Below are 23,841 nucleotides of genomic sequence, written 5' to 3' on the forward strand. Positions count from 1 at the left end.
CCAGGAGCGCCACCCAATGGGATGGCAGGACTCGCTCCTCGGAGCCGGCGGAACCAATAGCCGCCGCCGCTCGCCCCCAGGCGCCCCGCCCCCGGCGGCCAGTCGGCCCGAGGGCTGCCCTGAGTGACAGGTTCCCGAGGGCGAGGGGAAGATGGCGGCGGCCGTGCTGCTGGCCGCCGGGCTGCGCGTGGCGCGCAGGGTGGTAGCGGTCGCGGGGCCGCGGGGGCCGCAGGTGAGAAGTGGCTGTGGGGACCAGGAGGGGGGCCCTGCGCGCCTGACGGCCACCAGGGCCCGGGACCGCGTTCCTCCCGGCTCCCCAGACACGCACAGCCCAGCGGCCTCGCGGGGACGGAGCGCGACGTGCAAGTTCCATGGCTGTGCGGTGAGATCGGGCCGGTAGTCGCAGCGTCCTCCCCGAAATCTCGACGCAGGAGAAGCCAACTGGCCATGACCCACACCCAGCACAGTCCCGGGCGCCGAGGCCGGGACCGGGTCCGTGCAGTGGCTTCTGCCTTCTCCTAAACCCGCCTGAAGCCCCGCTTACCGCACCCCTGCTCTGGGCAGCCCCCTCGTGCCCCCTGCAGGAAGGGAGCTTTGGCGTCTCCCCGCAGTCTGTCTTCTGCGCCTCAGGCTCCTGGCCTTCTACCGAGGACCAGTGTTAACCTCTCATCTTCCCCACTTTGCCAGAGCGACTGGAGGGGTCAAATTCATCCAGTCCTTTTCTCCCACAGTGGGACAGCACTGACTTCAGAAGCCTTTCTGAGTTCGTGGGAAACGGGGACTTGCCTCCCCTCAGTCCCCTGGGGCCGGGTTCACTTATCTGAACCCTTCCACTGATTCAGGGCCTGGAGTTAAAATTCACTGTCAAAGGTCAAATGTGACACCTAGATGCCCTTGTGTCAAAAGGCAAGTCTATTAAAATCTGAATAAAACAGGTAACATGGCTTAAAGATCAGAAAGCAAATAATGGAAATAAGTGGCAACATTAACAAGGTGAGAGTATATGGAAAGAATTCCAAGTAGTGTTAAAAGATGATGTAAACCGCTCCCTTTATTTTACACTTGAAGCCAAGAGAAGGGATTTATCTAAGGTAAATCACTGGTAAATAGGAACTGGGAACTAAGTCTCCTGGTTCTCATTCTGGATCTTTCCCCTGAACAGTGCTAAATTTCCTAGACATTTTAGAAGCAGAAATCACTGGGACTGCTGCTGAGTCCTGGATGATGGTACTGCCCGTTATCTAACCAGGCCCAGCACTCTCTGGCCCTACTCTCTGCTGCTGAGGGTCTGCAACTGAAGAACTGTTCCTTTGTGTGGGAGCCACGAATAGGTTCTCAGAAAGGTGAAGTTAATGACCATCAGAGCCCAGCTTCTGTTGGCCCCAACTCTCTGCCTCGGTTTTGACCCACCTTCAGGTCCGAGGAGCTGCAGGTGTGAATGAGGGAAATGAAGTGGCCAAGGCCCAGCAGGCAGCTCCCAGGGGAACAGCCCCAACCATCTTCTCTAGGATCCTGGATCGAAGCCTTCCAGCTGACATTCTGTATGAGGACCAGCAGGTGGGGTGCCCCTAGGACCCATCCCATAGGGATTTCATAGATACCATCCAGCCTGTGGAAGTAACACGGTGCCCTCTGGCCTGTCGCTGCTCCCAGTGTCTCGTGTTCCGTGATGTGGCTCCTCAGGCTCCTGTGCACTTCCTGGTCATTCCCAAGAAGCCCATTCCTCGGATTAGCCAGGCTGAAGAAGAAGACCAGCAGGTGGGAAGAATAGGACAAGGGTTTGGCTGGGGGAAGCCCTGGATTCAGCTAGAGGTTTTGCTCCTTGTAAATAAAGCCACCTGTCTCCCTCCCCTTTCCCTGTAGCTTCTAGGACACCTTCTCCTTGTGGCCAAGAAGACAGCAAAGGCTGAGGGGCTGGGAGATGGATACCGACTTGGTGAGTGGCTTGGCTGTTGAGCCCCTTCACCGATGAATTCTCATACCTACTCAATATGATCTTCATTCTTTGACCTTTCCCATGATCCTGACTCACTAACCCCAAGCTCCCTTTCAGTGATCAATGATGGGAAGCTGGGAGCACAATCGGTGTATCACCTGCACATTCACGTACTTGGGGGCCGACAGCTCCAGTGGCCTCCAGGTTGAACCTACCAACTGACCAAGGACCCTGTGCCTGGATGATTGGATGGGGTAGGAGGAAAGGGACCCTGTGATCTAATAAACTTGCTCTCCCTCGATTTTGCATCTCTGTCTTGAATATATAAATTTTGCCACAAAGAGGAAGGAAAAGGTTATGATCCTCTTTGACTATGGTCTGAGTAAGAGACACTAAGGAAGCCCTTCTGTGAAGAAGCATTTGCCTATAGATCTGTGAGTCATGACTAGTGGTCCACCTGAGTCAAGCTTCCAGACAAGTAGCAGTAGCAATAAGCCTAAATGAATAAGAAGAGACTAAGCCCAGCTGGCGTAGCTCAGTGGTTGAGCGAAAATCTATGAACCAGAGGGTCATGGTTCAATTCCCCTTCAGGGCACATGCCTGGGTTGCAGGCTTGATCCCTGGTAGGGGGCATGCAGGAGGCAGCTGATCAGTGATTCTCTGTCATCATTGATGTTTCTATTTCGCGCTCCCTCTGCCTCTCTGAAATCAATTTTCTTTTTTAAAAAAGAGACTGGCTCTCTCCTGGCCTTTATCCAGCTGCCAATACAAATTATAAGAGGATCTGGGAGGAGGGTGGTCAATGTGAGGGCCTTTTATTGGGGGTGAAGTAATCACATCCCAAAAAAGCTGTTGCCCTTTGACTAATCCCCCGGAGTCTCACCATTCTGCCTTTAAGCAGTTGTCCGGTGTATTTTCATTCTTAAATGTTTGAAAAGGCTACCCCCACTTTTGAGAATGAGCTACGGAAAAGCTACATAATAGCCCTGTGCCAGTCTCTAACACAACCACCGTAGAAAGCTTCAAAGAATCCTGCTTCGGTAAGGAGGGAGAGGCCTTAGCTCAGCGGAACCTTAAAAGCCGGGGATGAGGCGGAATGGAGTCCAAACGGAAAGAGAACTTCCTGCCCCGCACCAGATTTAAGACTTCCGCCCCGCAGGAAACTTGCCTCCACCCCCCACTCTCCACTTCCGCCCAGCTGTAGTTCTGCGCAGTCTCCTGGAATTATTTGCCATCTCTATGGCAACCCGGGTAGCGGATGTCGGAAGATGAAGAAGACCTTTGATTCTACCGAGGGGTCGGGATCGGGATCGTTGTCACGGTGAGAGCCGCAGCTCTGGCTGCAGGCATTAGGGGACGAGGAGAGGCGGCGCACTGCCTCCCTCTGCCGAGCTTTTGACAATTTTGACGCATTCGCTTTCTTTCAGATCTTTACCCGTACCGCCCAGCTCCGAAGGGTCCTCTTCGGAACCGTTTCCTTCGGATGTCACTTCTAGGACGGCCCTGGCAGCCGCAAGGGCAGCAGCGTCAGCCGCTGCTGCAGCCACTGCAGCCGTCTCCACGGCCAAAGCAGCTGTATTATCTGCAAAGACCCAAGCGCCCTATTCTGAGCGAAGCCTTCCCTCGGATCCCTCCTCTGATAGTCTTGTTGGGAACCCCTGCACTGGACACAGTTTTACCCACAAGATAGGCCATGGGAGACTTGGCTTTAAGCCTGTTTCCTATATTGCTCGGCATCCCTGTCCTACAAATTACCCAAACTCTAGCACCGTTCCTGGCTCTAGCCCTGACCCCGTTCCTGGCTCCAGATCTGGCCACATTCCTGGCTCCGGATCTGGCCACGTTCCTGGCTCCAGATCTGGCCCCGTTCCTGGCTCCGGATCTGGCCACGTTCCTGGCTCCAGATCTGGCCCCGTTCCTGGCTCCGGATCTGGCCACGTTCCTGGCTCCAGATTGAGCCCTGTTTCTGGCTCCAGATGGGGCCCCGTTTCTGGCTCCAGATCGGGCCCCGTTTCTGGCTCCAGATGGGGCCCCGTTTCTGGCTCCAGATGGGGCCCCGTTTCTGGCTCCAGATGGGGCCCCGTTTCTGGCTCCAGATCGGGCCCCGTTTCTGGCTCCAGATCTGGCCCCGTTTCTGGCTCCAGATCGGGCCCCGTTTCTGGCTCCAGATCTGGCCATGGCCCTGGCCGTGGCTATGGTTCTAGTAAAGGCACTGGCCTGGATTCTCGCTCTGGTTATGCTCCAGGCAATGATCCTGAGCTCAGCCCCAACGCTCTTACAAGCTTCAGACATCTTGGGGCAAACCTGGCCCCTAATTATGCCTCCTGGAATCACTACCAATGCTGCGAGCCTCAGAAACAACCCTGGAAATTTTTGCCAGTTTCAGCACCTGTTGCCCAAGGGGGGCTATGGAAGACCCCTGAGGTTGAAGTGAAGTGTGAGCCTCTCAGTAAAACATTGCCACGGGGCCAGTGCCTTCTCTACAACTGGGAGGAAGAGGTATTAAGGTTTTGACCTACCTCCCTTTTCTTAAAGGCTGCCCCCAGTTTTCTGGGGGAAGATAGTAGTGTATGATGAGAGTGGGTAACAGAAAGGATATCATGATCACTCAACTTGGGGCCCACAGAGAGCCACCAACCATCTGGATCAAGTCCCAAGCATGCAGGATGGCTCCGAGAGTTTCTATTTCCGACATGGACACCAGGGACTGATAACCCTGCAGCTCCAGTCACCCATACCCCTCAGCACCACCCAGAAAGACTCATATCAGCCCCCGAGAAACCGCTGTCAGCCAATTCGAGGTGTGAAGCATGAGGGAATGGGTCAGAATGAGTCCACTAGTCAGAGAAAAAAAGAGAGAAAGGAATTTCTGGTGGGACTATAGATTGTCCAATGGGCATCCGGGCAACCCCCCACAATTTTCCTTCCTTTTCTCAACTTTGTTTATTCTGGGCCTGCTTCCTAACCAGACTTGTCAGCTCTGTCCACTCCCTGCCCCCACCCCCACCCCCACAGGAAAACGTGAAGCCATGCTGGAGATACTCCTGTGCCACCAGATCTGGTGAGAGGCTGGATGAAGGGGGAAGGGGAGGGGGAGGACAAAAACCAGGGAAGAACGGCTTTGATGCCCCCATAACTGTATAGTAAAGAGGTGCAGGCAGAGCAAGAACTGCCAAGGAAGCCATCTGAGGCTGAGTCTGTGACACACCATGACTACAAAAAGGAGCTGGTGCAGGCAGGGGCTCCTGCCCCAACAAAGGTAAGAACCCATTCCACCCCACGTGTACAGCTGAGCTTTGGGGGGTTGGAGGAGGAGCAGCAGACCCAGAGGTTTAGAAAGGGAGCTTCAGGCCAAGAGTTATTCAGTATTTTCCCCTCACAGCCTCACGACTACTGTAAGGAGCAACCTGAGACTTTCTGGAAACAGAGGGCACCACAGCTACCGGTGTGTGAGGGTGACTAGATGTTGGGAGTGGGGAAGAAGGAAGGGAAGAGGTTGTTCTGTTCTGGCTTGGCAGAGAGTAGGATCTGTCCTTATTCTGGCATTCTGTAGGGTGTCAGTAACATCAAGACCCTGGACACGCCATTCCGGAAGAACTGCAGCTTCTCAACACCAGTGCCTTTGTCCCTGGAAGAGCCTTTTCCTGATGGACCTGAGAATTATTCCCACCAGTTAGGACAAATCTCTTCTCTTGGCTGTCAGGGAAGAGGGCAGGGTGGTGAGGTGGGTAGAACTGTCTAAGGGTTGAGGAGGGAAGTGAGATGTGGAATATGGAATCTATTTCTGTCTGTACTGGAAAGGTGGGAGGAAGTGAATTCTGTTTATACTTGGTGAAGGGGCTTTACATAAAGGGTTTTTTCTCATCCTGAGTCAGTGATTCCCTGAGTTTCCACGTTCATACCCCATAACATTTCCTTGGAGCTGCCCTTAACCCAGACTATTACATCATTATTTTTTTGTTTGTTTTATATTTGACCAAAATATTCTGGTTTAGATACAGATATTTACAGAAGGTAGGGAAGAAGGGGACCAGGCCAGAGAGGGGCAGGTATATGTACAAGGCTGAGCTTCAAAGATCAAGAACTTCCATGTAAGATAGGATTTTTGCGCACGCTGGTTTCCATCCCATATGACAATGTCCATGTCTGGTGTATGGAGAGATGATAGCCACTGCCTACCCAGGTACCAGTAGCAGGAGACTGACTTGAAAAGAATTGGGGTTTACAGAAGTCCAGCAGGTCCTTTCCGCTCTCCTAGGAGCCAGTAAGTTCGCATCTTTCCTTTTCCCTGGGAGTAGGGGAGTGGATATAATTCAGATTCTTCTATGTTATTCCTTTATCTCCCTCTCTTCCCCCATGATCCCCACAGTGACTTTGATCCTCCCTTTCCAACCCTCTCCCCATGGCCTGCCATCACCTTCATCTCCACATCCCCCCGAAGCTCTAGCTGGAAGCATCCTAGCTCATCCAGGGCATCCTTGGTAGTAGAGGAGACATGGATCTTCAGGGCTGGGGTGGGATGGGGGATGGTGGAAAGAAGAAGAAAAGAAAAGGCAACAGAAGAATTGGTGGTGTCAGAGAAAGCTTTACCCAACCACCACCCCTCAGCAGGCTCTCGGTCTTCCCAGTGCCCATGCACCAGAACCTAAATATGTCCAAGGATGGGGCAGTCAGGAACTGTGATCTCAGATTGAGAGATTTGGAGGAACTCTGAAAAGAAGAAAAGGGGGGCACAGATTGAGACTGAAGCTGAGATTGAGGGCTAATGTCTCACCTTGACCATTAGACTCCATTCGAGAAGCAGTGTTCACCGTGTCTCCAAAAAGACAATAGCGGGGCATCTTCAGGCCAACGACCCCAGCACAGACGGGCCCTATGAGAAGAAACAGGTTGGGAGAGGCTGGGAAGGGTTGATACTAGGGCTGGAGTGAGAGTTAACCTTACCTGTGTGGACCCCTATGCGTAGCCTCAGCTGGTCATGGGGTCGGTGGCGAATGCGGAAGGAAGAAACTGCATCCAGTAATGCTAGGGCCATACGAGCAATTTCCGGGGCATGGCGTTGACCATTTCGGCCCGGGAGACCAGATACCACCATGTAGGCATCTCCAATCGTCTCTACCTGATTGAGAGGGGGATTAAAATGTCACTTGTATCTGTATCAGTTCCCAGGGAAGAGTAAAAGGAGACAAGCTGAACACCACTTGTCTCCTGACAGCATTTGGGAGGTCAGAACATTGACTAGAGAAATAAGTGTTATGGTCCTGAGAATACAGGGGCAAGAGGGCGGGGGGGGGGGGGGGGAAGGAGGGGGGAGTCAAGGGACTCTTTAAATCCTCCTCCTCCACCCCAGTACCTGTGAATACTCAGTAAATGTTTGCTAAATTAATGGATACCCTGTTTGCAGCAGGACATGGGCAAATAGGTTCTGCTGTCAGGAAATGGGGAGCAAGAAAATAGGACAGAGGCTGGAAGAGGTCAAGCAGGCCCAATGAAATAGGCCTCAGACAGTCTAAACTGTTAAAAGTAAGAAGGCAGGTGCTTGGTTTTGTCCATTGTACTGAAGCTGTGTAAGAGAATGTCCCTGTCTTTAGGAACTAAACACAGAACTGTTTAGGATAAAGGAGAACTATGTCTGAAACTTACTCTTAAATGCTTCAAAAAATAATTATATAGATTTTTAAAATAAAACAAATGGGGGGAAATATAAGAAATTGGTGAATCAGCCCTAGCTGGTTTGGCTCAGTGGATATGGCGTCAGCCTGCGGACTGAAGGGCCTGGGGTTTGATTCCGGTCAAGGGCACATGCCAGGGTTGCAGGCTTGATCCCCAGTAGGGGGCCTGTAGGAGGCAGCCGATCAATGATTCTCTCATCATTGATGTTTCTATCTCTCCCTCTTCTTTCCTCTCTGAAATCAATAAAAGTATATTTTAAAAATTGGTGAATCTTATAAAGGGTTATGGGAAGTCTTTATTACAATTATAACAGAGATGGTAGAGTAAATCCAAAGGGACAGGAAGGGATATTTATTAGCTACGCAATGTTAAGCACTTTCCACAAGAAATCTATTCCCATATTACAAGTAAGACATCTGAAGCACAGGGAGCTCCTGTTACTTGCCCAAGGCCACAATTAGCCACAAAGCCAATATGCAAATCCAAACAATTTTTACTCCCAAGCACAATAAAGCACATTGTGCCAACTCAATGACTTCAACAAAAGGCTTGTACAACATAGCTTGTCCCTCACCCCCACTAATCATTCTGCACCCACATCCTGTATGATTCTTCCATGTCTGGAGGGGATGGAGAGAAGAGAAAAGATGGATAAGCTGTATTCATACCCTCAGGAAAATGTAGCAGATAGGGGCTGAATCTTGTGATGGTTCTAATTAGAGAAGCCTACGGATTCACAAGAAATTAGACTGGAAGGTACAGTGAGAGTGCCAGAGCCTCATTTGTCTACAAAGGGCATTCTGGCACTAGGATACTGGAGACTCAGGAGGGAAAATGACCACGGAACAAGTAAGGTATATAGGGTTCAGGGAGACTGGGTTTTAAAGTGGTCTAAGTAAAAGGGTAGCCTCAAGCTCTCACCTTGTAGACATCGAAGTTGTCGATTATGGCATCAAAGCAGGTATACAGGTCGTTAAGAAGTGTCACCACCTAATGAATGGATGGGAAAGTTGAAGCCCTGAGACTTGTGTCTAACTTTCTAAGAATTCTTAACCCAAGAGCCATATGGGAATTCCAGAACAAACCAATCTTTCCTATTATCAAGGACCCCTATGCCCCAGTGAAGCTCCCCCAGGTTGCTATCCCACCCCCTAATCTCACCCATGGCTCTTACCTGCATGGGGGTGCTCTCTGCTGACAAAGCTGTGAAGCCAACGATGTCGCTGAAGTAGATGGTAACACTGTCAAAGGCCTCAGCCTGTACAGTCTCTCCCCGTTTTAACTGCTCTGCCACTGAACTAGAAAGCAAGGGTGCCGTTTGAGCCAAGCTCAGAAAGAGGATGAGACAGAGAGAAAGGAAAGGAGTGTATGGCTGGATCAGAAATGAGTTCTAACATGAAAGCTGAGCCTGGTGGAGGAGAAGGAAGGTGGCTGGGAAGACAGCACAGTCTGGCGCAAGCAAGGTAAGCTGTAAAGGTGATGGGGGAGTGGAATGGGCTCCCTGGGGATGGTGGCTAAATGTCTCAAGTTGGGGTTGTTCTACATACACTTGCTGGAGCAAAGGCATGGTAGACCAATGTCCTAAGAAGAAGGCAGCACAGCTCATTTGGAGACAGGATGAAAATAGTCTCCAGCCAGAAAGACTGTGGCCAGATGTAACAAAGCAGTTGGGAGGTGAGTTCTCAGGAGATTGATGAGGCAGCGTCCAACAGAGCAGAATATCAAAGGAAAAGTCAGGAAGGGGGACAGAAGTCTCACTGGGGTAGAATTTGGTAGAGCAGAGCCTCAGCCTTGCGTTTCTCCTCCAGATAGGCCTGTGTGCGTTCCTCCACCAGCTTCTCCAAGTTGTTGGCATACTGCTCCATGCGCAACAGGAGGTTGTCCAGTATGCTGGTGCCACCCTCCCTGGGGGAGGAGGCCAGAATATGGTACCTGCTCCAAGATTCTCAAGACTCCCAGTACTTTTCTACCCAACCCACCCTCTTGGACCCGACCAGCCCCACCTCATCCACTAAGCCTGATGAGGCTTCTGTCCCTGGGGAGCCCCCGCCCCTCAGTGCCCTCTCACTTGTTAAAGCGGCGAATGAAGCACTTAATCTGTCCAAAGTCCGGCCTCTCGGCTGGGTCCTGGGCCCAACATCGCTCCATCAGCAAAACTAGTTCCTCATTCAGTTGGGTCCGGTCAATGCTAGGCCGAAAATATGGCCGCTGACCATTTCTGACCTTCTGAACAATTTCTGAAGGAGATAAGGGGATTGGATGAAGAACAGGCCCCCCTCACACACACACACACACACACAGGAAGAAGGGGGGGATTGGGATAGTAGATTGACTCTCACCTTTGGGGCTGAGGTCCAAGCTCTCCAAGTAGAAAGGACCACTGCGAAGTGCTATCTCCTGTAATATGATCCCAAAGCTATAGACATCAGCCTTCTGCATGCCTGTGGTTGGCAAGGGGTTCCCACTGAGTAGCTCTGGGGCAGTCCACAGCTTCTCTGAAAAGAGGGAATAGGCTGGCCAAGTCCTCAAAAAAGGTATTCCCAAGACCACTTGGGCTCATTCCCATAATGCTCCCCCTATTACTGTCACTCCCTCTCCCTCTCCCGCCTTCCCTAGGTAGAAATGACCAGGGCTAGAGGAGCAATGTAAAAGTGGGCTTGAGGGGTTGTGGGGGGAGGGAGGTCTCACTGGCATAGAGGGCATGGCTGTCATCAGGTTCAGCAGTTGATCGGAAGCTGGCCAGGCCATAGTCTGTGATTTTGAGCACAAAACGACTATCCACCACACAGTTGGAGGACTTGAGACTCCCATGGAATGCAATAATGCTGTTATGGAGAAAGGCCATGCCCTGCAGGATACAGATGAAGTCATGGGATTGGACTGTTTCTGGTTTAGGATACCCCCCTCTCCATGAGACAGGCATTAGCTAGCTGTCTAACGATCTCGGGACCATAAAAACAGTAAGCTAATTGTGGAAGGCTTCCTGTACACAGTTTCCACCCAAGGAAACAGACAGATTAGGAAAACCATCCCTTCTTTGTACCATATGCAGTCCGTTGATACCCAGGTACTAGGGATAGGAGAAATGCTTACGAGGAGGGACAAGGGGAGCTATCAGTTATTACCCTGGAAGGGGCAATCAGCCTTCTGAGTAGTGAAGGGAACAGAACTATGAGAGTGAACTCCAAGAATGAGATGACACCCATGGTGGCCTCAAATGCATGGCCACTACTTAGGAAGACATGGCTTGAGACCCAAGCAAGTATCAAGCGTATTTAGATGCATCAAGGAAGATTAACGAGTTATAAACCTTAATGTATACCCATGTGTAGCTAGGCAAGTAAGGATGGAGGAGGAAATTGACCTACCAGAGGGGATGCTGGGCCAGAGAGAAAGTGTAGAAAACAGTAAATTAGAAAAACTTGGAAAAAAAGAAAAACCTGGAAAATGGACAAAAGTAGGATACAGCTGCCAAGCCAGTGAAGAAGCCTGAAACTTCTGGCCTCATGGGGCTGATAAAATAACCTTATGAGAATTAAGCAGAAAAATCAAAGCTGGCCCAGCCAGTGTGGTTCAGTAGTTGAGCATTAACTCATGAACCAGGAGGTCATGGTTCAATTCGAGGTCAGGGCACATGCCCCAGTTGTGGGCTTCATCCCCAGTAGGGGGCATGCAGGAGGCAGCCAATCAATGATTCTCTCTCATTATTGATGTTTCTGTCTCTCCCTCTCCCTCTCTGTATACACACACACACACACACACACACACACACACATATATATATATATATATTTTATCAAAGCTGGCTTCAAGTGTGGTACGAATGATCCACTAGGCTAGCTTATTGACTATGACACTTGTTTCTAAACACTTGTCCAACCCATGCACGATTCAGATTTATACCATTGCAAATCCATGGACTTCTGGGCCACCTAAAAACAGCTGAAACGTAGTATATTAGAAGATACCAAAGGTTTACTATAATTTTCCTTGGTTTCTCTTAGTTTTACTAGTAAATGTTCTTTTTCACATTTCAGTTTTTCTGAACAAAAGAACAGATATGCCAAATATTGGTCAGAGAATAAATTATGAAAAAAACACACAAGCGATAAATATTTCTGGAGACCCCATTCATCTTTTCCCTGCTGAGAGATTTTAATATGAGCTCTTGGAGGGTTAAAAAAAAAAAGATGGAGAGAGATTTGAGATATCTAGGGAATAAAGACAAAAATTCTCTACAAGTACAGAACTGTCTGTGGCAGATAAAACTCATTCCCCCAATTAAAAATCCCAGACCCTTTGTTTACCCATTATTACTCAACAATAGAAATAGGGGAAATGGAGAGAGGACTAGAAAGAGAAATCGTAAACAAAGATAGAAAAATGGAGTCATTTTAAAGTGGATGAACTCTTAAAGAGGCGTAGGGAAGACTCACCTTAACAAGGTCATTAATGAGTGAATAACGAAACATCCAGTCCAAGTTGATGCTGTCATTTTCCAGAATATCCTGGCAAGTGACATGAAATGGATTATGTGACTACCCTCGTCCCACTAGCTATCAGCTGCATAGAGTCAATGTGACATTGAGCCTGTCTCCTCCACCTCTGTAACCTCCACCTATCCCTCACCTGTAAACTCCCACGAGTGCAATACTCAGTGACGATGCAAATGTTGGGAGGGTCTATGCAAGCACCAATGAAGCGAGTGAGATGGTTAAACTGAACATCTCTCATCTAGAAAAAAAAAAAATGGGAAAAGAGAATTGAGAGAGCTAAAAATCAGATACAGAAATCTACCACTATACAAGAGGACCTTTCTCCCAATTGTACTTATAACTTAAAGTCATTTATAAATGAACCCACTGCCCTCCTAACCAATTTCACTATTCACAGTCCTCCCCTTTCTCTTCCCTGTCCCTGTTTACCCCTTGCCCTCAATCCATACACCTTTACTTACATGTTTGAGTTCAAACAGAACCTGCCGGGTCAGCTCAATGCGCTTCTTATTCACATGTTTGATGGCAACAACATTTCCCTGATGGTGGGAGTGAATGGGGAGAAGGGGAAAGTTAATATCAGAAGGCATTCCTGGGTGCTAGGAATACTGGAGAACTCGGGGAGCACCTAGGAGCTCAGCTGGACATTATGAGGGGGCAGAGGTTCATGGGAAGAGGTGACAGATGGGAATGAGACAGGATGAAATGTTGGGGACCAGAACAAGCGGATGACTGTTCACCTTGAAGTGACCGGTGTTGGCAAAGATCTGGTATTTCCCATGGGCTGTCATAAGCGAGCCGTAACTGGATCCCCGCTGGGGCCAAGGGCAACATGGAGGCGGAAGGATGAAAGGAACATTAGATGATGGTGGTAGTGCAGGGGCTATCATTACAGGCCAATGTGCTGGGAAAGGTCCAGGGAAAGAAAGGACAGGAACGCAAAGGAAAGCGAAGGTACAGCTGAGACAAGGGCTCACCAGTGACAGTGTGAGGCGACTGCCTGCCCCTTTGTGGTATCGCTCTGAATTGCCAAACTGCAGCTCTTCCCAGCGAATGCGCCACAACATGCTAGCAAGCTCCTTCTCCAGCATCAGTTTTCTGTAAGGACTGCACACCTCAGTTGACTGGCAAGCCTGATCCTACCATCCCATAAACCAACAGTGGGGTTGCAGGGGCTTCCCTGCAGCTCCTGAAGCTGCTATTGTTACACCCGAGACACGGGACTGACATATCCGACACCCGCCCTGTGCTCATTTAGAAACACAGAGGCCAAAGGTAAACGTTGTTTTCTGAAAATGGCAGCATCCATGGAAAATTCACCTTTGCCCTTACAAGACCCCACTCAAAATCACTAGGTAGTATACCCCGTGTCAAACCAAAAGTGGGAAAACAACACTGAGGCCAAACGACAACTAAAGGAAAAGGCTAGAGAGGAGGACCAAGAGACAGCCTCCAAATGAAGAGGCCTGCCCCCAGCCCATGTTATAGGGACTACCTGGCCTCAGCCAGAATGCTGTGTGGCAATGGGGGGGGGGGGGGGGGGGGGGAGTGGAGGCAGGAGGTCAGAGGAAAAGCCCAGAACTCACCGGAAGATGAGAAAGCTGGAAACACCAAAAATGATGAAGGTGATTCCTGTGCCCAGCGCCACAATTGCCAGAGTTGAAAGCGGAGCTAAAGGGGAGAGGGGGACCCTGAGGAAGACTGCGTGTGGGGCTGTAAGGACGGGGAGGGTGATGCTCAGGGTGCAGGGAGTAGACAGAGTTCTTGAGGGGAAGAATAAGGAGGGGGTGTAGAAGCAGAGGTAAAAGTAGAGCTAAGGTGGGGAGTCAGTGAGGGCAGGGGGGACGGAAAGGAAAGGGAGGAAGGAGTGCTCCCAGTCCCTGCACACACCCACTTTTATCACAGGATGGGTCGTCCAAGTCAAAGACACAGGGGGGATTGTCCAAGGGCGGCGCCCCTTTCACCCAGGGGATAGGCCGTCCTGTCCACCAAATCTGCTTCTCAGCTCCTGAGTAGTGGGCTGCAGGCTGTGAGGAGGGAGAGAACTGGGCCCACGGGCCTGCTCCCACCAGCCGTCTCCCCAGAGCCCCCCCCCGTTCTTTGGCTGCTCTCCCCCAACCTCCTACCCACCCAGATGCAGCTCCAGCAGAGAAAACAGTCCCTGCCTCTAGTTCCTCTCATTCTGCCCCGTTGAACCCCTGAAGGCTGGACTCGCAGAGCCCACTCTCTCCTCCTTGCCTCCTCCTCCATCACCTGAAAGTCCCCGGAATCCAGGTCTCCCATGGCCCACAGGACAAAATCAGTCTCCCGGTCATTGTTCTGGTCCATAACAACCAGTCCAGTTACACCTAAGATAGAAAAGCGTAGCCCTTACTTTGAGACTACCTTGGGCCCCTCTCCTATCTCCACAGTTCCTCCAATTACCTCACAGTCTGTCCCTGACCCTGCTTTTTTTTTTTTTAAGTCCTCACCAGAGGACATGTTTTTAGTAACTTTTATTATTATTATTATTATTATTATTATTATTATTATTATTAGAGTGAGAGGAAGGGAGAGAAAGAGAAACATTGATGTGAGAGAGAAACATTGATTATTTGCCTTCCCTGACCAGGAATTGAACCCGCAACCTTTTGGTGCACGGGATGACACTCCAACTAACTGAGCCACCCGGCCAGGGCCCCTAACCCCACTTTTAAGAAGTATCCACTTCTGCCATGTTCTCTGGTCCCTATTAACTCGCCTCCCTGCCCGATACATGTATTTTCTTCTACCCGCTCCCCTTCTGAGCCTGATAGCAGCTCTCTGGCCTCCATCTGACCCTCTTTATTACCGTGGTATCTTCGTCCCCGGATTTTTTCCACAATTCGAAATCCATCTTCCCGGGTGCCTCCTTCCTGTATTGTCTCCCTCAGGACTTCGGCATATAGCAGGATCCCATCATAGAAGCAGCCGGCGATGAGGTTCATCTGGGGGTGGAAACTCCAGCAGTGCGCTCCAATATCCTGCCAGGCCCCAGCCCCACCCCCTTTCCCATCGCGGGGGTCTCCTTCTACCTCTTCTCTCTTCTGGTTTGCTTTCTTCCCTCCTCTCATTCCTAAGATTCACCCCTACCTCACTGGATGCTAGGGCAGAAGGAAAATCCTGGATGGAAGTGGACAGCCCCCACCGCTTAACGCTGAGTCAGGGAGGAGAGCTTCCCTCAAAGCCTGGCCTGATCCTCAGGAAAGAGATCTACTCACCAGGAAAAAAATAAATAAATAAATAAATAAATCTACTCACCAGGGAGGGGGCCAGCTCCACACCAAAGTCTTCCCGGGCTCTTATCAGCAGACGACTCTGGAATTCCTGATACTCAGGATTTGGGGGTTCTCGGTATGTGATGACCAATACCATCTGTACCAACAGCACATGGGGAAGAGTGAACAGGATGTCCAAGATGGATTTTAGGGGAAGCGGGGAAGCAGGAGAGGAAACTTGGTGAAATCCACATGATATAAAATATACATGGGTGAGTCTGAAGGCTGAGAGGACACTAAACTCCATGTTGTGTGCGTGTGTGTGTGTGGGGGGGGGGTATGTGCAGCTTGTGTTTAATATATCTGCGGAGAGGGTGGGCACACCTCCATGAAAGGTAGACAGGATGGTTCTGGGACAGTGGAGCCTGGTCTTCAATCCCCGGAACCCAGCCCCTCAGCTTCCTGAAGCCCCTATCACCACCTCGGCCTCCTTACAGAGCTGCCACAGCACTCACAGCGCCTCCGTCCCATTCTTTCTGGGTACCTGTTCACGCTCAAGGGCACCACTGAGCAACAGCTCCCCTCTGGGGTGTTAATTACTGTTCATGTGATCAGTAAAATGTTTACATTTCCATTTGGGACATGTGAACACAGTGCCTCCACCCTGTGAATCAAAGAGATTTCAGGTCCTATGACAACTGGGGGAAACACCTTGAGACAGTGATTCCATCTGTGAAAAGCCATAAGCCCATTCATTTAACATGTGTGGAACACCTACCACAGGCAGCACGGTCCTGCATCCTGGCATGATCCTACATCCTGGCATGATCCTACACGTCACTAAGTAATAGACATGCGTCACAGAGAAAACACACAGTCACACGCCTACACACATTTCATAGATCAGTGAATGACACGTTTGGTCTCAGCCACGCGCACATCTCACCAGCCACAAGTCAGCGTGTGTCTGTCTCTCTCTGGGGTGTCTGCCTCACTCCCGCCGGCCTCACACATTCCCCCTCTCTCAGCTGAGGAGCACCCTGGCTTCCACCTCCACCCCAGTCCTGCACAATCACTGAGACCGACCTCTGCCTTGGACGGGAAACTGGCTCTGCGACCTCAGGGAAAGACCTCGGATGTGTATATATTGTGAAATGTGACACTGAAATGACAGGTTTAAACCTAGTCATTTCCACCAGTTTTGTTTGTTCTTGCCACAGAAAGCACGTATAGAGATACCAGACATGTCACATGTGATCTATTTTATATCAATTTATCCCAGGTACGAAATAATGAAGTCAGTTTCTCATGTACATTCATTATAGACTGGAGTTTGCTTTGTGAGGTAATTATTCTCACTGGAGCATTTGGATGCTTGATCACACACTTCTGATGCTCTCCTGCTCTCGGGCAAAATTAAAAAGGAGAGAGGGACTGAGGATGGGATCGGAAGGGTTCGTTGAGTAACATCTGTTCCAAGAATAAAAGAAACATAGGAGCATAGGATATTGTTGACAGACAATGAAAAAGTCAGTAAAAGGGCTGGAAAAGATCAGGTTTAACACAATTTATGTTTCCATATAAAGGCTAATGATAGGTTTTTCATGTTTTTAAACAGTAAGCCTAGAGAGGTTTGTTTGTTTGCTAGACTAGCAGTTCTCAGACTTCTTGGTCTCATGACCCCTTTACACTGCTAAAAATTATCGAGGACCCCAAAGAACTTTTGTTTATTTGGACTATAGCTATCATATTTACAATATTAGAAATTAAAACTGACAAATTTTTTAAACACAAGCACACTTCCCATAGCTGCCAGAGGATGACATCATCACACGTCACGTAGCCTCTGGAAAACTCCACTGGACAATCATGGAAGAAGGAGGGTGACAGAGGCAAATAACATCTTAGTATAATTTTTAAAATAGTTTTGACCTCATCGTTCCCTAAAAGGATTTCAGGGGCCCCCAGGATCCCAAGACCACACTTTAAAAACTGCTATGCTAGACTGTTCTGCTGTGGTTACTAGCTAGTAAAAAAGGAAGGAAGGAAGGAAGGAAGGAAGGAAGGAAGGAAGGAAGGAAGGAAGGAAGGAAGGAAGGAAGGAGGGAGGGAGGGAGGGAGGGAGGGAGGGAGGGAGGGAGGGAGGGAGGGAGGGAAGGAAGGAAGGAAGGAAGGAAGGAAGGAAGGAAGGAAGGAAGGGCCTTCAAAGAGTTTCTGTGCTTGTGCGGGAATCAAAGAGAAGAAGTGAAGGTAAGTAATTATGTCCTATTTCACAATGGATCCCATGTGGAAAACACACACACACAAGACAAGCAAAGGCTGCCAAAAAAAGGGGGGGCATTAGCAGTGGGTGGAAGCCAGGAGTGCACCCAGGAAGAGTGCAAGGGCAGCAGACGGCTGCCTCGGCCTGAGGGCCCACCCACACTGCGCCCTGCTCCGGCCGCCGCAGGAAGCCCTGTTCACTGTGACTGAAAAAGACAAAGAACGGTCTCCCCAAGAGGTTCACCTTCCACACAGTCCTTGGTTTAGTGCTTATTCCATTCTAGCTGCTTGTGACCCCACCTAGGTTGTGGCCTCTGCCTGGGTTTCTGACCCTCAAATGCTCAGTCAGGGTCTCTGGGTCCTCAGAGCCTAGTCATTTGCTTATTTAGTTCCACTGCCTCTGCTTATCTTCCCTGGTTGATCATCCTGGTTCACAGCACCGGCCAGCTCTATTCCTGTCTAGACTAACTCCTAGCCCTCTCCCTGCTGTCCCCAACATACACCTTAATTCAGTTCAACAAATATGTACTCAGCACATGGAATACAACGATGAACATGATCCCTGCCCTCAAGGGCTCCCCAGGAGGACCTTGAGCATGAGACCCTCCCGCAACAGCTTTGAGCACCTGTTTCAGATCGGCTTGGTTTGGGACCCGAGTGGGCCAGGTATCTCTGGAGTAGGGCGCTCTACTCTTTCACCCGTGGCTGGACCTGACCACCCACCTTCCCTCACCCTTGCCCTGCTTCAGCTTTGGAACAGGACGAGAGTAGCTTTGCCAGAGGACTCCCTTTCATCCCCTCACCCCCACCCCACCCCAAGCCTTGGTTTCTCCATCAGCATATTCTCGACTGCCTGTTTCCCCTTCTGTTGTTGTACTGTAAGAAAATTCTCCCTCTGTCTTTCTGTCTGAATAATGCCTACAATGAACAGGAAAACTGGGAATTCATTTAAAGAACCGTTAGCTAACAATATCCCTCCTCCCCCTACCCTAAGTGCGGGGGCCCCTTGGCTGATAGAAATTCTCATGCAAGAAACAGAGGTGTTCCTTCCACAGAAAAAATACGCCCCAAAGGCTATGGGATCCTCCCATCCAGGAGAGTCCTTGACCAAACTAGCTAAAATACAACCCCCTTGTTATTTTTCTTCTTTATACCGGTCTATTTTCTTTTTTAAAAATTTACTGACACATCACAATTTATATTTGTATTTGTTTGCTTAATGTCTGTCTATCCTACTAAATGTAAGCTCCAAAAAGGCAGGGACTTACTTCATCTGTTATGGTCTCCACTGTATACCAATACCTAGCACGGTGACTGGGACATAACAAGTACTCGGTAAACACTAAGAGAATAAGTCAGCCTTCAAATGAATCAAACACAGACTGAATAGTATATAAACTCCACAGTAGACAGAGTTAAGCACAAGAGTAGGGAACTCATTCTAACCGGGGGATTCAGGGATTGTTTCCTAGAAGGGAAAATAATCGGTCTGAGCCTTGAAGAATCTGCAAGCATTACCCAGATGAACAAAGGTGAGAAGGCTGTTTTAGGCAAAAGTTATGACATAAAACCTGCCCTGCCACCGCCTATGTTCAGGTGTGACAGTCACAAACTCATACTAGGGCATCCAAACAGATAATGTCATTCACAGTCAGATGCACGTTAGTCAGTCACAATCACGTATATAAATCTTACTCATGAAATCTTACTCATTGGAGAAGATGGCCATCTAAGTCCAACCCTCATAAATGTCTACTTAGAGTCAAAGAATCTCCAAGCTAAAAGGACCTTAAGGTTATCCCATACACCATCCCAAATCCTTTTTGGGAAAAGGAGGGATATGGAAAAATAAATAATAAATACTTACATACATAAGTCAGTGAAATATTGGTGAGCGGAACAGGGAACAATTCATGAGTAGGATCTTAAGAGGCAGAGATTTGGGGGGAAAGAAGAGTATTCCAGACGAAATAATCAAAGAGCACAAAGATGGAGGGCAGAGAGGCCCCAGGGTCAGAGGCTGGAGTACTTGGCATGAAGGGCAGTCGGAGGTAAGATTGAAAAAGTAGGTTGAGGACAGACTGTAGAAGGTCTTAAATAAAATAATGAGTTGGGACTTAATTCTGTAGTAAATAAGACATTGAAAGTTTTGATAAGAGGAGTGAAATGAACAGAGTCATGTCAATTCTCCCTACAAATTGTTTCTCAAATCCATTTCTTTCCATTCCTGCTATCATCACCCTATTTCAAAGTCATATCACCTCACTCCTTTCTAACCTTTTACAGGTGGCCTCACTGCCTCTAGCCCCCTCTTCTTCCAATCCAACCTGAATTCTGTCATTATATTTCTCTTTACAAAAAAATCTCAAGGATCCACAGTCAAGTCCAAGTGCCTTAATCTTAGCTCAGAGCTCTCCTTACATACATAAGTCAGTGAAACATTAGTTCCTGTACCTATGTCAGGTGAACCCTTCTTTCTTGTCAGGTCAGTATCTTCTTCTTCTTCTTCTTCTTTTAATTGTCTGAATTTTTACATATGTCTCCTTTTCCCCCAATTGACCCTCCCCAGCCATTCCTACCCCAGGCAAGCCCCCACCGCCCCAGTGTCTGTGTCCATTGGTTATGTAATATGCGTGCATACAAGTCCTTTGGTTGCTCTCTAACCCTCCACCAGTATCTTCTTGATCCCCTAAACATGCCCATTCCAATCTTTTTCTCTTTGCTCAGGCTGCCTGGATCCTCACTCACACTCTGCCTAGGAATATGATAGCTCTCTTTAAAGTCACAACAGTCTCACTTCCTTTATAAAAGCCATCCCGAACCCCAGCCACAGTGACTCTCCCGCCTCTGAACCACTAACATTCTTAGGGCTGTTCCAGGATGCACAATCCTATCTTTTCTAGCACTTGTACCTAATTGTATCACATCACGCCTTGCCCCTCCAAAAAGGGTGGAAGCCCTCCTACCAGCTGGGGCCAGATCTTTTCCTGAACTTTTCTCCCCCACACGACAGTCTACTCCTGGCGCTTAGGAAAGTCAGTGTTCTGGGATCTTGGGAGGTAGCCTTGGCAGACACACTGAAAAGGAGTCACCAAGGTGAGGGAGTAATAAAGAATGATACTAGACTAGAAAAGCCTCTGTTCATTTCACTCCTGCAGCTCACAATCCCTGCCCTGTTCCTGGGCTCCTGCGGGGTCTTGTGAGAGGCAGAGAATCTCCAAAGAAGCTCCATTTCCCCCACCTCCTTCAAGTTTGGCTTAAATGATACCTGAAAGGCCTCTCTGAGGGCCTGGGCCTGTTCCCAAGTGCGATTGTCCTGCCAAGGCCGGCCTGCACGGAGACTCTCCCCAAAGACATCCAGGTAGAAGAAGACATAATCCCCATTGGTCAGGTTTTCCCTCTGGGCCTGAAGCAGGATCTCATGCAGCATCTCCAGAGGGCCGCAGATGTACACAACTGGGAGCGGGTATACAACAGGGGGGCACCCTGAGAACGCATCCAGGTCCCCAGACAGCCTCCCTCTCTGAAACCATCTGCACTGCCACCATTAGTAAGGAAGAGAGTGCCCGAAGCTATCAACCACCCAACAGATGCTCCCCACCCTTCCCCCTTGGAGTCTATGTCGTAAGTACCCTGGGGCGGTGTGGACCATCTGGCAGAGGTCAGAGCCTGATCCAGCCCCCAGAGGAAGGGAGCTATCAGCCCGAAGCCCCTCCTCTTCCCGGACCCCTGCCTGCTGCTCCCCACCAGCCCTCCTCACTCCCCCACTGCCCTGCCTTCCCCAGGGCTCAAAGGCACTGGCGGCTCAGAATGTCTCAGTCTGAGCTTTACAAGTCTTCCCCAAGCCCATCTGTTGAGCCCCAAAGCCCACTGACAAAGTCATCAACGTTTCAGTGATTTATCATAGACCCACACTCTCAGGGGTCTTGGTATCCCAGTCTCTGCTCACAGATAAGTCATACATTCTGAAGTGGCCATCAACTCACTCACTACTCTAGGGCACTCACATGGCTCCCCAAATTCCATTTCTCCCCAACCCCGCCTGGTCCCCTGACACAAGCGTCACCCCTCATGCTCTCTTCTTCCTCGTGTACATCTGCCTATGACGTCAGCAAGCTCCCATGATGTAGTGCCCTGGCCCGCGCACAGGTGCTCTGTCCACATGCTTCTCGACCCCAGCCACCACAAACAGCTCCTCACTGCCTGTCTCCATCTGCGCCTGCCCATGGAGACAGTGACCACCCTGCCCTCCCCTGACCCTCCGACAGCCGGGCCGCACTCACTGCGCCCGTTGGACCGGATGAAGTGGGTGGCCTGCTCAGGACCCCCGGGCTCCCGGGCGTACACGTGGTGCTGCACACTGAGGTTGCTGCCCTGCAGGGCCTCGAAGACGCCCTCGACGGTGAAGTAGTGCGGCCGGTCATCCGTGCGCGCGTCCAGGTACAGCAGGGCGGCCCGGGTGGTCCAGTTGAAGTGCCCGTGCAACGTCACGACGAACTCACCCAGCTTGGGGGCCGAGGGGCCCGTGCGCACCAGGGTGCGGTAGTGCTCGCTCTTGGCCGCGAACCCGGAGGCCACGGCGCCCGCCGTCAGCAAGGGCAGGCGCCAGTGCGAGGCAAAGCGGGCCACCGAGGCCGCGGGGTACACGCACCCGGGGCCCAGCAGCAGGTCGGGGTCATGGTACAGCTTGAGGTCCACGGCGCGCAGCGGGGCCAGGTACTCGGAGCAGGCGCCGTCCAGTTCCGAGCTGACGAAGCGCAAGTCCACGGGCAGCGCGCGGCCCAGCGCTTCCACGGCCAGAGCCACGGCAGGGCCCACCCGGGGCCAGGCCCAGGCATAGCTCAGGTTGTGTTCGGGCAGCACCACCGCCAGCGTCAGGTTCCGGGCCAAGGGAGGACGCACCCCACCTGCCAGGGCTGCCACCGCTAGCAGGAGTGATGGCAGGGCCATGGGGAGGAAGCCGCCGCGCCGCCCCCGCACCTGGGGCCCCCCTGGCCTCCCCCGCGGGCCGAGCACCGCCCAGCCTGGAGCCTGGGGCCCGCGGCCAGGCCAGGAGCGAGGGCAGGGTCGGCTAGCCAGGCAGGGGGCACCGTGGCGGGCGGGCGGGGAGCGATGGAGGGCCCGGGGGCAGGGGACGGGCCGAGGACGCGGAGCGGGGCGGCGGGCGGAGGGAGGGGCCGGGGGGGCTGCGCCGGGGATGGGGCCGTGGGGTGACGCGGGTTTCGGAGTCCGAAGTGAAGAAGGAAGAGGGGAGCCGAGGCTGCGGGGGGGTGGGGGCTGGGGGGGCGGCTGGTGCCCAGGAGAGGCCTGGGGGGGCCTCGCCGCTGAAGGGGTGAGGTGGGAGGGGGCCCGCCCCGCGAAGGACGCGGACCATGGGCAGGCGGGCAGCGAAGCCAGGCCCGGCCGGAGGGCGGAGGAAGGCGGGGGGAGCGCTCCCGGGGAGGGAAGGCTTCTCCCGAAGCTCCAGCTCGGACTAACGGGCCCAGGGCGCTGGTCCCATCCGGAGCTGCGGCCGCCCCGCCCGTGTCCCGGCTCCGCTCCGCTCCGCTCCTCCGGGCCCGGGCTGCAGGCGCTGCCGGCGCGTCCTCCCGCCCCCCCCAGCCTGGGCCCCGGGCGCCGCTCGTCCAGGTCAGGTCGCCGCGGCCCGGCCCGTCTCCGCTCGCTGCGCCGGCGGCGGCGGCGGCCGAGTGTGACTCCCCGGGCAGGCCGCCCGCCCCCGCCCCCGCCCCCGCCCCGCAGGCCCTCCTCCTGCCCTCCCGGCCCCACCCTCCTGGGCCTGCCGTCTCCCAGCCTCCACCCCCGCAACGGGGCGCCTGGGGTCCTCCCAGGTCTCAAACCCACAAACCCACCCGTGACAACCGGGGGGCTCCGCACCGGGCCGCTCGGGCCGGCGAGGTTTCCGGGTGTCCCTGCACGTGAAGGGCCCACCCCTGTGACCCCCTGGGCTCTATCTCACACTCTCCCATCAGCCCGGGGCCTCTCCTCCCCACCCCTCTGTACCCCTCTCTGGACAGGGTCCCCTCTCTTCACTGGGCTGAGTCCCTCACAGGCTCCAGGCTCCAGGAAGCTGTCAGGAATCCCCACATATTTGGGATCCTCACCAGTCCTCCACCTGGGAAACCATACCACCCTTCCCATTCCAGGAACCCCTCCCCTCCAGGAAGACGTGCCTGCTTGCTGGAAGGCGGGCCCCCCCAGGACCAAGAGGCGCCCAGGATCGATTTTTCCTGAGCCCTTA

General features: G+C 51.8%; 3 protein-coding genes across 5 annotated transcripts; 2 read left to right on the plus strand and 1 right to left on the minus strand.

Moving 5' to 3' along the window:
* Nucleotides 1–109: 109 nt before the first annotated feature.
* HINT2 (histidine triad nucleotide binding protein 2) lies at nt 110–2,251 on the plus strand. Its single transcript, XM_079790761.1, has 5 exons — nt 110–232; nt 1,417–1,557; nt 1,654–1,758; nt 1,864–1,936; nt 2,054–2,251. The coding sequence occupies exons 1-5, from the start codon at nt 152–154 to the stop codon at nt 2,143–2,145; spliced, it is 492 nt and encodes a 163-aa protein (XP_079646887.1). The 5' UTR covers nt 110–151; the 3' UTR covers nt 2,146–2,251.
* A 917-nt stretch (nt 2,252–3,168) lies between these two features.
* SPAG8 (sperm associated antigen 8) lies at nt 3,169–5,399 on the plus strand (the record flags this gene model as incomplete). The annotated part of the gene is made up of 6 exons (XM_079790657.1): nt 3,169–3,257; nt 3,364–4,435; nt 4,563–4,737; nt 4,952–4,997; nt 5,081–5,195; nt 5,319–5,399. Exons 1-6 carry the CDS (start codon nt 3,205–3,207, stop codon nt 5,397–5,399), a joined length of 1,542 nt encoding a protein of 513 aa, XP_079646783.1. The 5' UTR covers nt 3,169–3,204.
* A 487-nt stretch (nt 5,400–5,886) lies between these two features.
* On the minus strand, nt 5,887–23,481 carry NPR2 (natriuretic peptide receptor 2). Of its 3 annotated transcripts, none has more exons than XM_079790647.1 (22): nt 21,887–23,481; nt 20,872–21,059; nt 15,385–15,498; nt 14,936–15,071; nt 14,359–14,453; nt 14,000–14,132; nt 13,692–13,776; nt 13,083–13,212; nt 12,846–12,920; nt 12,567–12,644; nt 12,239–12,343; nt 12,046–12,117; nt 10,298–10,457; nt 9,949–10,104; nt 9,678–9,846; nt 9,368–9,514; nt 8,784–8,907; nt 8,531–8,599; nt 6,881–7,055; nt 6,711–6,809; nt 6,354–6,445; nt 5,887–6,224 (listed from the first exon to the last, which is right to left on the minus strand). In XM_079790647.1, the coding sequence occupies exons 1-22, from the start codon at nt 22,551–22,553 to the stop codon at nt 6,159–6,161; spliced, it is 3,135 nt and encodes a 1,044-aa protein (XP_079646773.1). In that variant the 5' UTR covers nt 22,554–23,481; the 3' UTR covers nt 5,887–6,158. The 3 variants fall into 3 exon arrangements, with proteins under 3 accessions (XP_079646773.1, XP_079646774.1, XP_079646775.1); XM_079790648.1 differs by having other exon boundaries at nt 5,888–6,224; nt 13,083–13,203; nt 21,887–23,479; XM_079790649.1 differs by lacking the exon at nt 12,846–12,920 and having other exon boundaries at nt 5,888–6,224; nt 13,083–13,203; nt 21,887–23,479.
* Between the last annotated feature and the right edge of the window lie 360 nt (nt 23,482–23,841).

Source organism: Cnephaeus nilssonii (genome assembly GCF_951640355.1).
Source record: "Cnephaeus nilssonii genome assembly, chromosome: 14".
Taxonomy (NCBI): domain Eukaryota; kingdom Metazoa; phylum Chordata; class Mammalia; order Chiroptera; family Vespertilionidae; genus Cnephaeus; species Cnephaeus nilssonii.